This window comes from Tauraco erythrolophus, chromosome 3 (genome assembly GCF_009769465.1).
Source record: "Tauraco erythrolophus isolate bTauEry1 chromosome 3, bTauEry1.pri, whole genome shotgun sequence".
Classification (NCBI taxonomy): Eukaryota; Metazoa; Chordata; class Aves; order Musophagiformes; family Musophagidae; genus Tauraco; species Tauraco erythrolophus.
This window is the reverse complement of record NC_141467.1, coordinates 83,512,351-83,528,249: the sequence shown is the minus strand read 5'-3', so window position 1 is coordinate 83,528,249 and position 15,899 is coordinate 83,512,351. Positions and strand designations below refer to the sequence as shown.

The 15,899-nt window shown below is 39.1% G+C and overlaps 1 protein-coding gene across 1 annotated transcript in view; it reads left to right on the top strand.

The window, feature by feature from the left end:
* LRP12 (LDL receptor related protein 12) overlaps positions 1-14,991 on the top strand; it is a 55,702-nt gene extending 40,711 nt beyond the window's left edge. The window contains exons 5-7 of the mRNA XM_086609509.1: positions 5,886-6,987; positions 7,610-7,742; positions 12,805-14,991. Coding sequence (XP_086465635.1) covers positions 5,886-6,987; positions 7,610-7,742; positions 12,805-13,668 — 2,099 coding nt within the window. The 3' untranslated portion in view covers positions 13,669-14,991. The remainder of the gene's footprint in view (positions 1-5,885; positions 6,988-7,609; positions 7,743-12,804) is intronic.
* Positions 14,992-15,899: the final 908 nt, after the last annotated feature.

Here is a 15,899-nt window from a genome sequence, read left to right as displayed (position 1 = left end):
TTTTCTGGCCTTAAGTGGTATTAGAATTTTATGTAATAGTATAGTCATGGTCCAATCTATGTCCTGATCATCAAAAATGCTCTATTAGATTCCTCTTTGTTTTCATAATGGTTTTGTGTTCTCTTGCTTTCTGAGTGTATATCTGTACTCCTCTCTGGCCTGTTCAAAATCTCTGTGCACTGACTCCATAAAACAATTTGTACTGTTACACCTATCTACTGCCACTCATCTTCAAAACTGTTCCACCAAGATTCAGTAAAAGGAGCCCTGATCTCCTCTGTCTGAAGCCACGTTTGCTCCTGTTCTGTCCCCTGCACTCTTTCTACCTAATGGCTTCCTCCACCTTGTCAGAGCTCCTTCACAAGCTCCGAAGTTTCCAGGAAGGTTTATGCCTTTCTGTCACCTGTTTTCAAGCCTACGAAAAAGGTCTCTCTACGCTTCAGCTCTTTGCAGCTTAGCAAGTCTGGGCAGAAGTAATGCAGCCTTGCATTTCATGCTGGCTCAGCTGTCAGGGCAATGTTCTGCCTGGGTTTTGCTTACTGCTGTCTCACCAAAAAACACGATGAGGAAAAAAGCACTGTTGCTCTACTACTGTTTCTGCTAACTGCCCCCCCCCCCCGCTATTATCCTGTGTGAGGCATCGGCTTCTGCCCTGCGTATCTCCCTCTCCTGGTAGGCACAGAAGGAAGGCAGCGTTCCTGCCTGACCGGCTTTGAGAAGGAAGGACATTTTGCATAAGGATGTGGAATAGGCAGAGGAGGCAAGTCACAGGCTCAGTAGAATTTTACTGAAAATCCTTTACTCTCTTTTCCTCTGATCTTGAAACAATTTTCCATATGTAACCCCTTTTGGAAGAAGCTGTAACATTTTCAACAATAATCAATTTTTTCTGTGGCATGATTTCTTCTTGTTAGCATCATGCACTAGTACTCATTTAGAGTACTAAAGGCTTTAATGCAATGTCTTAAAAATATTTTTAAAATTTTTTGGGGGGGGAGTTGTCTTTTTAATGAACCTTGCTGAAATTTTGGTTTGAGCTTAGTCTCTGTTTGATACGATGCTTAGGAAGGCTTTCATGATTGAGGTGATAGTTGTAGTGTTTCAGTGATCAGAGTAGTCTTCTAATGTTATAAACTGAGCTGTGTATAGGAGAAGAGTTGACAAATCTGCTTCAATAAACATCTAATCATTTCTGCTTTCCAATGCCAAGAGAAGACTCCTGAAATACTAACAACACTTTCACTACACATTCAACTGTGCCATTATGTTGTTTGATTTCTTCTCATTAGCATCATGCAGTAGTGCTCAGTTTAACTCTGCATTAAACTATTTAATCCAGTGTTGGTAAGACTACTTTTAGAGGTGGCATGTGATCTGGGGAAAAGGGGGAAGATAGTTACATGGATACAAGTTAGACCTGCTGGTGCAAAAATGATGGAAACAATATAGACTACAGATCTAAAAGAGACCATTAGGGAGCCCCATGTTTAAAATTGGATGTGAAAGATGGGTCATGTGAATTGTTTTAGTTAATTTTTGTTTAAAGTAAATACTATTTTCCAGGTAAATCATAGAATCATAGAATGGTTTGGGTTAGAAAAGACCTTAAAAATCATGTAGTTTCAACTCCCCTGCTTTGGGCTGGGACACCTTCCACTAGACCAGGTTGCTCAAAGTCTTATCCAGCCTGGTCTTGAACACCTCAAGGATGGGGCATCCACAACTTCTCTGGCCAACCTATGGAGGCCATAACCTCATATTTCATTTTAAACAAACAAAGCAACAAAAAAAACCCCAACATTCTAGTTAGGAACAATGCTTTACTAGAAAGTAAATTTTGTGTCACTTTACTTGTCTGTCTTCCCTCTGTCTTCATCCCACCCCCTTTAACTTAGCAACCTCTTTAATTGTGGGTATTGGAATGGGACAGAGTTTAATGATGGTGATGTAGAGTGGAAAATAGAGTTATTAAAAGTACAGATGTTTATGTTCACTGTAAATGCGTGGAAGGATTGTGTTAGTCCTTTGGCTGGAACTGCACATGGGTTCTGCTAATTGTTTCATGCTTTCCTGAAGTCTTTTGAGGTACAGCTTCCAATGATAGTCTTATTTTTTTGTATCTCTAGTTATTTTACCACTCTAATTTATGATTCATGTGTAAACTTTCCTGATGTAACGACTTTGGGATCAGTGATTATAAATACTAAATCAAGATCAAGTAGGCATCTCTTTTCTGGGATGTTTAAAAGCCTGCAGAAGGAACAGCTCAGGTTGGAATCATATCCTGTTTAGTTACTGCAATATTGCCATTAATATTTACAGCTGCTTGCTATATCTTTTAGTTTACTCAGCTTTTTCCAGGTTCTGCAAAGTAGAAGCATTGAGCTAGAGTATAATCAGTACGCTTCTCAAGCATATGCTACTATATTGCCCCTCCACCTATGGCATACGGTCATTCAATTTAGGCTGGACCAATCTAATAGTTCACTCTTACAAGTTTCAAATTCCAGGCCAAAATCCATACGAAGTACGTGCCATGCTAATATTACGAATGAGAAGTGTGCGTGTATGTGCGTGTGTTTATACAAAAATACATGCATATATAGATATATGTAACCAAACAATAATAATATATAATATATATATAATAATTTATACTAGATTTGTTCTTGATATGTTTTTAATGAGTTCTAAAACTTTATCACTGGCAGCACTTACTGGTGTTGCTCTCCTTTTTCTCTCTGTCAGTGAATTTATTGACTTAAGCAGTCTTACAACATTTCTTACTGTTGTTGGTTTATTTTTTTCCCCTCATTCATTTTTTTAAAAAGCCTTAGCATTTGTGAAATTTTTCAAATGCTGACATTGTTGCATCTTGTTGCATTATCCACCCGAGAGTCCTGAGAGAGCTGGCGAATGTCATTGCCAAACCCCTGTCCATTATCTTTGGACAGTCTTGGCTCACTGGGGAAGTTCCGCTGGACTGGAGGCTGGCGGATGTTACCCCCGTTTACAAAAAAGGGCGGAAGGAGGATCCGGGGAACTACAGGCCTGTCAGTCTGACCTCGGTGATGGGCAAAGTCATGGAACAGGTTATCTTGAGTGCTGTTAATGAGCACATACAGGTTAACCGGGTGATCAGGCCCAGTCAACATGGGTTTATGAAAGGCAGGTCTTGCCAATCAAACCTGATCACCTTCTATGACAGGGTGACCCGCCTGGTTGATGAGGGAAGGGCTGTGGATGTAGTTATCCTTGACCTCAGTAAAGCCTTTGATACAGTTTCTCATAGTGTTCTGGTTGAGAAACTGGTAACTGCTGGCCTGGATAGGCACACCCTCCTTTGGGTTAAAAACTGGCTGGATGGCCGGGCCCAAAGAGTGGTGGTAAATGGGGCTAAATCCAGCTGGAGGCCGGTCACCAGTGGGGTTCCCCAGGGCTCAGTGCTGGGTCCAGTTCTGTTTAACATCTTTATCAATGACCTGGATGAGGGGATTGAATGTACCCTCAGTAAGTTTGCGGACGACACCAAGCTGGGAGGCTGTGTCGATCTGCTCGAGGGTAGGGAGGCCCTTCAGAGGGATTTGAACAGACTGGATCGTTGGGCTGAGGCCAATGGCATGAGCTTTAATAAGGCCAAGTGCAGAGTCCTTCACTTGGGGTATAAAAACCCCAAGCATCGCTATAGGCTCGGGAAGAGTGGCTGGAGAGCTGCCTGGCGGAGAAGGACCTGGGGGTGTTGGTTGACTACCGGCTTGATATGAGCCAGCAGTGTGCCCAGGTGGCCAAAAAGGCCAATGGGATACTGGCGTGTATCAAGAATAGTGTGACCAGCAGGAACAGGGAAGTGATCCTGCCCCTGTACTCGGCACTGGTGAGGCCGCACCTGGAATATTGTGTCCAGTTTTGGGCCCCTCGCTTTAAGAGAGACATTGAGCTCCTGGAGCGAGTCCAAAGAAGGGCGACTAAACTGGTCAAGGGGCTGGAAAATAAAACTTATGAGGAGCAGCTGAGGGAGTTGGGGCTGTTTAGCCTGGAGAAGAGGAGGCTGAGGGGAGACCTGATTACAGCCTACAAATACTTGAGAACAGATGGTGGGGAGGTAGGGGAAGGGCTCTTTACATTAGTCTTGGGTGATAGAACAAGAGGAAATGGGTATAAGCTTAGTCAGGGGAGATTCAGGTTGGATGTTAGGAAGTATTTCTTCTCTGAAAGGGTTGTCAGCCACTGGAATAGGCTGCCCAGGGAGGTGGTTGAGTCCCCATCCCTGGATGTGTTTAAGAATAGAGTGGATGATCTACTTGAGGATATGGTTTAATGGGGATTAGGGACAGTTGGACTCGATGATCTCTAAGGTCTTTTCCAACCTAGAAATCTATGAAATCTATGAAATCTTTTTTTTAAAAATTGATTATTTCAAGGTAGAACATTTCTTTTTAATACTTTCTAGGATTCTGAAATAGCAAAAAGGAGAACAAGGGTGTGATATGGCTTGACCTATCACAGCAGATTAGTTGCAGCAAGGGAAATTTAGACTACGTTTGAGGACTTTTATCACTTTGTGTGGTTAAACATCGGAATTTTGAGAATACTTGATTGGACAAGACCCTGAACAACCCAATCAAACTTCAGTTAGTTTTGCTTTGAGTAGATGATTTGATTAGGTGACCTCCAGAGATCCCTTTCAATCTGAATTGTTTTGTTGTAAAGCAAAGTAGAACCTGCTTCTCATGGGAAAGTCTATCATACTGTCTTTCCTGTTGATTTTTTTTAAACCCAAAGTAGAGTGTTTTTTAGATTCAGTATATATTTGTCATTTATTTCCTGAATTACTGCTGCGTAGGACCATCTGCATTGCAGATTTTTTTTTAAAGAAATTTTTTTTTTCAGAATTGACCATGGCGGTTTATATTATAGCCAATTTTACAGTCTGTATGGTGATTTTTAAAAATTGCAGTGATTTTAAATGATACAGCGTTATTTGACTCAGCTAAGTTGTTGCAGAGCTGAAATAGGTTGCTTCCCAGCTATGCTTCTGTTTTTAACATGGTTGGAACTTCAATAAATGAAGCTCTGAAAAAAAATATCCTTAATGTTACAAGCGTGGTAGTAGGCAGTAGACCGCATTTTCTTACATAAAGGTATCGCTTGACATGTTTTTTTCCCCCAGAATTTAAAAAAAATAATAATACAAAAATAATTAAAAAAAAAAAAAAAAACCACCACATTTCCATGTTTTCTGGGCCACTGCTTGGATCCTTAAATTTAAAATGTAATTTTGTGTTCAAGCAAGTGCGTGTTTCTGCATTTGCTGCACTCTCCTCTGAGTTACTGTAGGGAGAGACAGGAGCAGTGGGAAGAGGTGAAGACAGAAGTTTCTTTTGGTTAGTGGTAATAGGTGATCATCAACTGTCAGCTTCTCTCTTGGCATAGATCCCTTGCTATAGAGTAGGAATCTGCAAAAACAGGAGAGAGGTCTGACTGCTTTTACAATCATTTAAGGAGGTAACCAGTGCTGCAGGAAAAAATATTTCTGGATTTCAAGTGATAGAGGAGAGAGAAACCATGTTTTTCTCATTTACTTTAGCACCTTAGAAGCCAGATTTTTCAATTGCTATAAATGAGCATTTTTTTCTTGCTTGATTTAAAGTTATTTGACTGAAAGCAGCTAAGGATGAGGCTCATGCTGGTGTCCTGACAGAAGTTTGACATGAAAAAACTGTTTTATCTTGAAACTTACTGAAAGTTGTGATGATACATAGAGACTTTAAATAGTTCTTTTGCCATTCTGAGCTACCTGATGCAGCAAATAAATCTGACACAAACCATAAAGTGATAAATTTTAAAAAGAGAATATTTTTGTAATTTTTCTTTTTTTCTTTCAGGGAAATCTGATGAACCAAGTTGTGCTTGTGACCAGTTTCATTGTGCTAATGGGAAGTGCATTCCAGAAAGTTGGAAATGTAATAATATGGATGAATGTGGAGACAACTCAGATGAAGAAATCTGTGCCAAAGCTAATCCTCTGGCAGCTTCTTCCTTTCAACCTTGTGCTAGCAATGAGTTCCAGTGTCTTTCTCGCTTCACCAAGCTTTACACTTGCCTTCCAGAATCTTTAAAATGTGATGGTAACATTGATTGTCTTAACCTAAGAGATGAAATAGACTGTGATGTGCCAACATGTGGGCAGTGGTTAAAATACTTCTATGGTACTTTCAGTTCTCCCAACTATCCTGACTTCTATCCACCTGGAAGCAACTGCACCTGGCTGATAGACACTGGTGACCATCGCAAAGTAATTTTGCGATTCACTGATTTTAAACTTGATGGTACAGGGTTTGGAGACTATGTCAAAATATATGATGGATTAGAGGAGAATCCACGGAGGTTGTTGCGTGTGCTGACAGCATTTGACTCTCATGCTCCCCTCACGGTTGTTTCATCCTCAGGACAGATAAGAGTGCATTTTTGTGCTGACAAAGTGAATGCTGCAAGAGGATTCAATGCCACCTATCAAGTAGATGGCTTCTGCTTGCCCTGGGAAATCCCATGCGGTGGAAATTGGGGTTGCTACACAGAGCAGCAGCGCTGTGATGGTTACTGGCACTGTCCAAATGGAAGGGATGAAACCAACTGCACCATGTGCCAAAGAGATGAGTTTCCCTGTTCTCGAAATGGTGTTTGCTATCCTCGTTCAGATCGCTGCAACTACCAGAATCATTGCCCTAATGGTTCAGATGAAAAAAATTGCTTCTTCTGTCAACCAGGAAATTTTCATTGTAAAAATAACCGCTGTGTGTTTGAGAGCTGGGTTTGTGATTCGCAAGATGACTGTGGTGATGGCAGCGATGAGGAGAATTGCCCAGTCATTGTGCCCACTAGAGTAATAACTGCAGCTGTCATTGGGAGTCTTATTTGTGGATTGCTGCTTGTCATTGCACTGGGATGTACTTGTAAATTGTACTCACTCAGGATGTTTGAGCGAAGGTAAGTAGAGTGGTTGGCCTTGACAACTAAAATTTTTGAAGTATCTTTGTATCTTTTATTCTTATACTTGAAATGTTTTTATTGACATACAGTTGTTGTTGCATGTGATTTCTAAAGGCATTGTTCCTTCTTTTTTGACAGTAAAAAGAGGTTAATTAAAAAGGAATAGAAGTACTCTGATCACTTAACTGTTGAGAGTTAAGCTTTTAGATGTTACCAAAAAGTGTGGAAAAGCTGCACATCTGCAATTAAACATCTCAATTCTGTATTTAACGGCATGTTTATTCTATTATAGGCTATCTCATACCAGGATTACATGTTCTTCTATTTTTATAAAATAATATAAGCATCTCTCATGATGATGCCCTTTATATTTAGCCCATGCGTTTATTTTTCTTTTAAGGAATTTATCGTTGAGTTGATTTTTGTCATTCTTGTCTCAGCTGGACAGACCATAGGAATAGCTGCGAGAACTTAATGTATATTCTTTGTCAGTTAAATTTCAATTAAATTAACAAAACTTCATCTGCTGAAATTTCAGATTGTAATAGTCTGATGTAGTTTAAAATATATATACATATCACATTCTTAGATATTAAAAAATTTCTTTTCTCTTTGAAAGATCATTCGAAACTCATTTGTCAAGGGTTGAGGCTGAACTCTTAAGAAGAGAAGCTCCTCCATCCTATGGACAGTTAATTGCCCAGGGTTTAATTCCACCAGTTGAAGATTTTCCTGTTTGTTCACCAAATCAGGTAAGATTCCAAAATAGCAGACTGACCACTTAAATTTTAAAGAGACTGAAATAAAGATATTTTAACTTTAATCTACATTTTCTTATTCTATAGCATTTCCTTTTCTTCCTTTCAGGCCAGTGCTGTTATAGTAAGGATTAGCCATTAGACAAAATCGTGATACGGTAGCACCACACGGTTTTCTTTGCAGGCCGTTTTTTTCGTTAATGAATGCTAGTAATAATGCACACTATAGAATCCCTCTTGCGTGAAAAATAATAGGCTGGTAGATCAAGTTTTATGCTCTGTATTGATGTTGTTGTGTAAGTTAAGGTTGCAAGCTAGCCCTTTGAAATTTGGGAAAGAAAAATTGAGACTTCTAATGCAAAATGGTAGTTCATATCCACTGTGTATATGTGTTTAGGTAAAATCATGCCCACTATGTGTAGAAAAGATGGTGACAAAGGCAAAGCTGTAATATTATATAAAATTAACAGGAATGCGTAAAAAAGCTGGTAAAATAGTTGATTCTCAGATGGATCATTAGCACCATTCTTATTTGGTTGATGAATTAATTTCTATCAAAGCAACTTTTTATTTTTAAAAAAATGGCTTTCAGTTACAATGCTCTTTGGTGAAGTAGAAAAGTCTCAGTCTAGGAATCCTGCTGTGGTGCTGTATTAGATCTGGCATTGTCTTGTATGACATGCCCACTATGTGTAGAAAAGATGGTGACAAAGGCAAAGCTGTAATATTATATAAAATTAACAGGAATGCGTAAAAAAGCTGGTAAAATAGTTGATTCTCAGATGGATCATTAGCACCATTCTTATTTGGTTGATGAATTAATTTCTATCAAAGCAACTTTTTATTTTTAAAAAAATGGCTTTCAGTTACAATGCTCTTTGGTGAAGTAGAAAAGTCTCAGTCTAGGAATCCTGCTGTGGTGCTGTATTAGATCTGGCATTGTCTTGTATGATGTGTTGCTCTTAATACAGCAAATTTTACTGTTAGCTAATATTGCTAAGCATGTAAGAAAAGAGTTACAAGACTATAAGAAGGGGAGCTGTTTTTTTTTTATTTTGAACAGAACTGATTTCATTACACTTACTCTGCCATAGATTTCACTTAAACTCTTTCACACATACATGTTCACAAGCAACAGCTGTGATCTGTCACAAAGGATTTTGCAGAAGAAAAGAGGAAAATAAATTGCAATTTGCATGAGAGACTTTGAAAACAGGAAGAAGGCATTGTGAAGATTTTTTTCAGTAGCTAAATTAGCACTGAAACTTCTTAATGAGCTTATTAATGAATACCTATAATGAACACTGTAGAATCCCTCATTCTTATTGGGTGGAGTATTGTGATTATAATAAAAATCAGTATGTTTCTGTTTAAAAACAATTCTGTACTTTTACAAATTTGGCTTGCCTGTCCTCTTTTCCGACATTAAGCTTCCCTGGTTTGTGATGCAGCTATGCTCACAACTCTTTTGAGGTAGGGTTAGGTCAAGGAAGTCTATAAGGACAGTGCAGTTGTCATGCCCAGATGGACAAGTCCTCTGCTACAGGTAACTTGGAACAAACGAATGTTTCCTACACATCCCTACCCTATCTGGGACACTTCAGGTTTGGTGCACATGAACACGTTTAGGAACCATTTTCTAATGAACTCAGCTTGTTTAGACCGTTTTTCATCGTGAAACGACACAAACGTGGCCTAAAGATCTCAAGTTTTACTAAAATGAGATCTCCTGATAGAACAATTCTAGAAACCCCAGGCATGTAGTGACTGTGCTCAGAGGTTGGTACCAGAGCTTTTCAAATGCTGTGCATTTACTGAAATCTTCTTTTATCTTCAGTTTGACTTAAACTGAATTAACCACTGTTGCTTTGGATATATTTTAAATTATTTTTCAGTACTAGAATATAGTGGAATTTGAAAGACTTGTTGAAAGTGGCAGTCTTTCATAATGACATGTAACAAAATCTAGTTGCTTCATAGTCTGTGTAAAACATGATTTCACACTCTGTAGATACACGTGCAATAGTTTTGAACAATGAAAGATAGTTAGCAAATTCCCATTATGAAGACCAGTGTTTCTGGTAAGACTTGTGGCTTTGAAGACTTAAGTAGCTATACTGGGAAATTAACTAGCATAAAAATGAGGAATAGTAGGGAGCAGGCCATCACCTTCAAAAATTATGAAAAAGCCTTGTTAGAGCGTTGATGCTTCCATGATAAAATTTTTTATTCTTATTTAATCGATGAGGTTACATTGTTTAAAAGAATTTATTTTTCAGAGGAGAGAACATCAGTAAGAGTAAAAGCTTAAGAAGCAATGTAAATTTTATTCTATAAATTATAAAGCTCACATTTTTATTATGGTTAAGAGTTGGGCAGAGGGAGTCAGTACTAAGTCAGGATGTGTTCAGCACACTTTGTTTTGAGCCATATATACATCTTAAGATTGCAAATCTTTGTAGGACTGAAGATACCTAGACGAGATTTCCTAGAAGTTAGTAGTTTCAAACCAGAGGAATCTTGGTTCTGGTTTGTATGTAATGCTTTCTGCCTAAAACTGCTAAATGTCTTCAGAGCTGGATTTCCAAGGGTGGGTAGGAGTCTCTCCAGTAACTTTAGAAAGTAAGGCTACTGACCATACGTGTTTGTATTCTTGAATTAAAATATTCTGTGAACTATTGGAAGGGAAGGGGTAGGTTGATCATGAAGTGTTGTTTGGATACTGTGCTCTGAATGCCCTGTGGTGTCTGAAGAATTGTGGAAGGGAGCTGCAGCTGACTGCATGAGAACACAGAAGTTTAGTGTTTGTAAAGAAAGTGAAATATATGCATGTATGTTAAGTGTTTAACTGAGAGAAAACAGGCTATTCTGAAGAATATTTTTTTGCCCTAATCTTCATTAGAAGATGCAAATATGGACTTTATGCTGTAACTAACCACATCAGTGAATGTTTTCAGAATCATGGGCATCTGGCAGATTTTCTACTGAATTATTTGAGAATTGAGCTATGTAGCTGTGACAGTGTTTTCTGTAAGTTTGAGTAAAGAACCCTCAAGTCAAAGGTGTTAATATGTTTGTGTTACCTTACAATTTAATAGTTGTACAAGGTTTTAAGCAGAAGAATACAGGCATGCACGATTCTATAGCTGAATGACTAGAAAACACATGCCAAATTTGGGAAATGTATAGTTTAGAACATGTAAGATGATTTTAATTAACCAGAAGCGTTAAAGCAATGCTGGACTTGTGCAAAGCATTTCACTCTTTCCAGCACGACATTCTTGTCTCTAAATCAGAGGGAGATGGCTTTGATGGATGGACCACATGGTGAATAAGGAATTGACTACATGGTCACACTCAAAGAGTTGCGGTCAATGGCTTGATGTTGAAGTGGAGGCCAGTGATGAGTGGTGTTCCTCAGGGGTCAGTATTGAGGCTGGTGCTGTTTAACATCTTTGTCTGTGAAATGGACAGTGGGATCAAGTGCACCCTCAGCAGGTTTGCACATGACATCAAGTGTGGTGTGGTCAACACACCGGAGGGAAGGAATGCCATTGAGAGGGACCTTGACAGGCTGGAGAGGTTGGTCCATGCAAACCTCATGAAGTTCAACAATGCCAAGTGCAAGGTCCTGCACGTGGATTGGGGCGATCCTAAGCACAAGTACAGGCTGAGCAGAGAATGGATTGAGAGCAGCTCTGAGTAGGAGGACTTGCGGGTGCTGGTTGATGAGAAGCTCAACATGAGCCGGCAATGTGTGTTTGCAGCCCAGAAAGCCAACCGCATCCTGGGCTGCATCCAAAGCAGTGTGGCCAGCAGGTCAAGGGAGGTGATTCTACCCCTCTACTCTGCTCTTGTAGTAGACCCCACCTGGAGTTCTGTGTTCAGCTCTGGAGTCCCCAACACAAGAAGGACATGGAGCTGCTGGAGCGAGTCCAGAGGATGGCCACAAAGATGATCCAAGGGCTGGAGTACCTCTCCTCTGAAGACAGGCTGAGAGAGTTGGGCTTGTTCAGCCTGCAGTAGAGAAGGCTCTGGGTAGACCTTCTAGCAGCCTTCCAGTACCTAAAGGGGGCCTACAAGAAAGCTGGAGAGGGACTTTGTAAAAAGGCCTGTAGTGATAGGACAAGGGGCAATGGATTTAAACTGAAAAATGATAGATTTAGATTAGATCTAAGGAAGAAATTCTTCACTGCAAGAGTGGTGAAAGACTGGACTAGGTTGCCCAGAGAAGTTGTGGATGCCCTGTCCCTGGCGGTGTTCAAGATCATGTTGGATGCGGCTTTTCAGTAACCTGATGTAGTGGAAGGTGTCCTGCCTGTGGCACGGGGGTTGGAACTAGATGATCTTTAAGGTCCCTTCCAACCCTAACCATTCTATGATTTTGAAACTGGATTTAACTTGCTATGGCTATGCCAGAATGGGGGGGAAAAAAAAAATCAAACAAGCCTCTGCTAGAGAGGATAATTAATTTAGTCTCTATTCTAGGCAGCCCCATGTAGTGGATAAAGAGAGGTCACCTCTATTAAATCTTTCTGGAAGATTTCGTTTTTAAATCCTAAAATTTTGAGGCATGTTTCTATGTACTGTGTTTTAAAATCCACAGTGACTACTTTATTTTCTTGGTAAGATTGTACGTTAACAGATCTTCTATACCTTCTGTACTAGGTCTGCACTGGGCCTGTGGATGTACTTTTATGTAATCAGTGTTCCGTATCCAGGTTATAGTGTGTTGGTTTTCATTTTGCCTTTATATAGAGGTCCTTGATTCTTTTATTCTCCCTTTTCTTCCATATATATTTCCGCTTAATTTCTCTGTTCATAATGTTTTTTCCTCAAGAGAATCTAGATTTTTTTCATGCCTGCTTTGTTTTTAAAATAGCTTATTGCTACGTACGTCAGATCCTTAATATTGAAGATGCGACATGTTTTATTATTTAAGACTCTACATTGAACTTTGTGATAATATGCTGTTTTGCACAATCATTGTTGTTGTTCTGTTAGAACAATGCCAACATACCGTCAACGCTTGACTGTTGCTTGTCTTCTCATTTAGGCTTCAGTTCTGGAAAACCTGAGACTGGCAGTACGATCTCAGCTTGGATTTACCTCAATCAGACTTCCTATTGCTGGCAGATCAAGTAACATTTGGAATAGAATTTTTAATTTTGCAAGGTCACGTCATTCTGGATCATTGGCATTGGTCTCAGCAGATGGAGATGATGTTGCCAGCCAAAGTACTAGCAGAGAAACTGAAAGAAATAGTACACACAGAAGTCTGTTTTCAGTTGAATCTGATGATACAGACACAGAAAATGAAAGAAGAGACACAGCAGGAGCAGTCGGTGGTGTTGCAGCCACCTTGCCTCAGAAGGTCCCTCCTGCAACAGCAATAGAAGCAACAGTAGGAGCATGTGGGAGTTCCTCAGCTCAGAGCGGCAGTAGCTGTAACACGGATAGCGGAAGAGAAGTGACAAGTGTAGAGCCCCCAAGCACGAGTCCCGCACGTCACCAGCTCACTAGCGCGCTAAGTCGTATGACTCAAGGCTTACGCTGGGTACGCTTTACCTTAGGGAGATCGAGCGCAGTGAATCAGAACCAAAGTCCTTTGAGACAGCTTGATAACGGGGTAAGTGGAAGAGAAGAGGATGATGATGTTGAAATGTTAATTCCAGTCTCTGATGTAGCCTCAGACTTTGACATGAATGACTGTTCAAGACCTCTACTTGATCTCAGCTCAGATCAAGGACCAGGGCTTAGACAGCCTTACAGTGCAACACATCACGGTGTAAGGTCATGCAGTCGAGATGGCCCCTGTGAGAGCTGTGGCATCGTACACACTGCCCAGATACCCGACACTTGCTTAGAAGCAACAGTGAAAAATGAAACTAGTGACGATGAGGCGTTACTACTCTGCTAGGTACGGATTGTTTAGGAAAGATTGTGTACAAGTTGGAGCAATATCTGTCATTGTTTTGTACTTCACAATTAAAACTAGTTTTTAGTTTTAAAAAATCCAGGACAACATTCTGTTAAAGCTGTTTTAGCCTGTGTGGTTGATTAAACATTTCTTATACTGGATGACATTATGGAACTATGAGAGTGAACGCTTTAATGGCTCTGGATACACGATGTGTGTATCCAGCGTAATCTGATTACTCGTTAAACTGAAGTTATCCCCGTTAGTTTCACATTTAGTTTATCCTGGTACTGTAGCTTAAACCAGAAACACGGCTGCTCAAGACTGACTTGGCTGCCTGTTTAACCCCATATTAACAGGTGAATTTGTACAGAATTATTTTCCTTTAGGAATTGACTCTGTTGTATTATTGCCAACATACTTGTAACTTAATATACTAAATGCTGGTAAGGATTGCTAATGTAAAATATGTACTTTTCTTTGAGTTTATACAACACTTTGTCTAAATATTCTTGAATTTCATCATAATGTGAACTTATTTAAAGGGAGGAGAAACTTTCTCCAGGAGCATTCTTTTTCTCTCGGAAGTACAAAATGCAATGATTTGTGAAATTTAGATAAAATAGATAAACTGATGGCAAAAGCTTTTATAACTTTCCTAAACCGCAATCAAATATGGTACAGCCAAATAGTATGTAAAATCCCCAGTCATTAGTCTTTTCCATTTGAAGTAAAAAAGGGCCGAAGATACTACAATACATGTTAGTTCTTTAAATATCCGATATGTACAAATACACTACAGAAGAAGTTCCAACTGGTAATAGATCTTTCCCTAATACTGTAGGGTATGAAGCTTGTTTGGACTCAAGGGATTTGCACTAAAATCATATTAAGGTCTCTAATGAGCTTAGTGCACAAGCACTATCACTTTAAGTACTATTATTGTCTAATATTGCAATGGCTATATATTTCCATGGCTCTTTTCTTGGGGTGTTGCATTTTTGTTGCAATTGAATTTGCTTTACTAATTCCCTATTTATTCGTTGTATTTAAAACCTGGTTTACTTGGTTGCAGACTGGTTGTTTAAAAAAAAAAAATTCCCTTTCAGTGTTGTTTTTTTTTTATGATATTACATGTTGGAGCAAAAAAGATCAGTGGGGAAAAAGCTCATAACTTCCAATTTTGTGATAAGCAGGTTAATATGTGGCTACTAGCGTGACAACAAGAATCTACACCTTTTAAAAACAAAAATGTCAACTACTGTTTTATTTATTCTTTGCCAGTCTGTTTTTAGTAGGCTTAAAGATCCAGTATGAAATGTATTTGTGTGTGATTGTATGCTATTTATTAAATTTTAAATACTTTGTTGAATGTCATTTTAAAGCATGTTTAAAGTCTTGTGCATTTCTGTCGTGTTATGCTGTCGGACAGAACCGACTAAAATGTTTTAATATGTATCAAAATTAAATTGAATTTTCGTTATGTTTTTGAGGTACTTTTAAAGATAAATCCAAGGTCTGTCTGGCTTTTAATTTTATTTTTTAAAAATCCTCATCTCTGAAGTACAAATCACATGCAGAAGAAACAAATAACTGAATGGATTCCGAAGTGTATATATCTTCTCCCTCTTCTCTTCTTTCACAGACACTGGGATGAGAAAAATAAACAATTTTACCATCTGGTTGATTCTATTCATGAGGGTTAGCAGGTAAATTCTGAGTTCAGGACACTGTTATGTAGATTTGTGCTTTTGAGGAACTTACGTGCAATACAGTTGTAAAAGATTTTATTATAACGACCCATGCGGTTTCAAGTTTCAGAACAGATCACGTCGCACTGGTACCAGATCAGGTACAGACTGGCCCATAATTACACATACCCGAGTAAAAGTCATCAATGGCCATTTTTATTCACATTGAATAATATCTAGATCCGTGGATAATCTTTAGTCTGATTTCAGTGGCATTGCTTATAGAGCAGGCAACTTTGCAATATGAACATGGTAACACACCCTGAAATATATGTGAACAGTATGTCCTGGTATAAAATACTGGGTTTTTAAACCTTCCTAACTAATTGGCATTCGAAAGTGGTTATGGAAATGTTTGTCCCCGAAGCAGATACATTTTGAAGAAAGAGTCTTCACAGAATACCTTCGGTGTTATACACACACATGAAGTGACTTAAATTTGTTACTCTAGATGCCCCAAATAGCATGTACCTATGGACT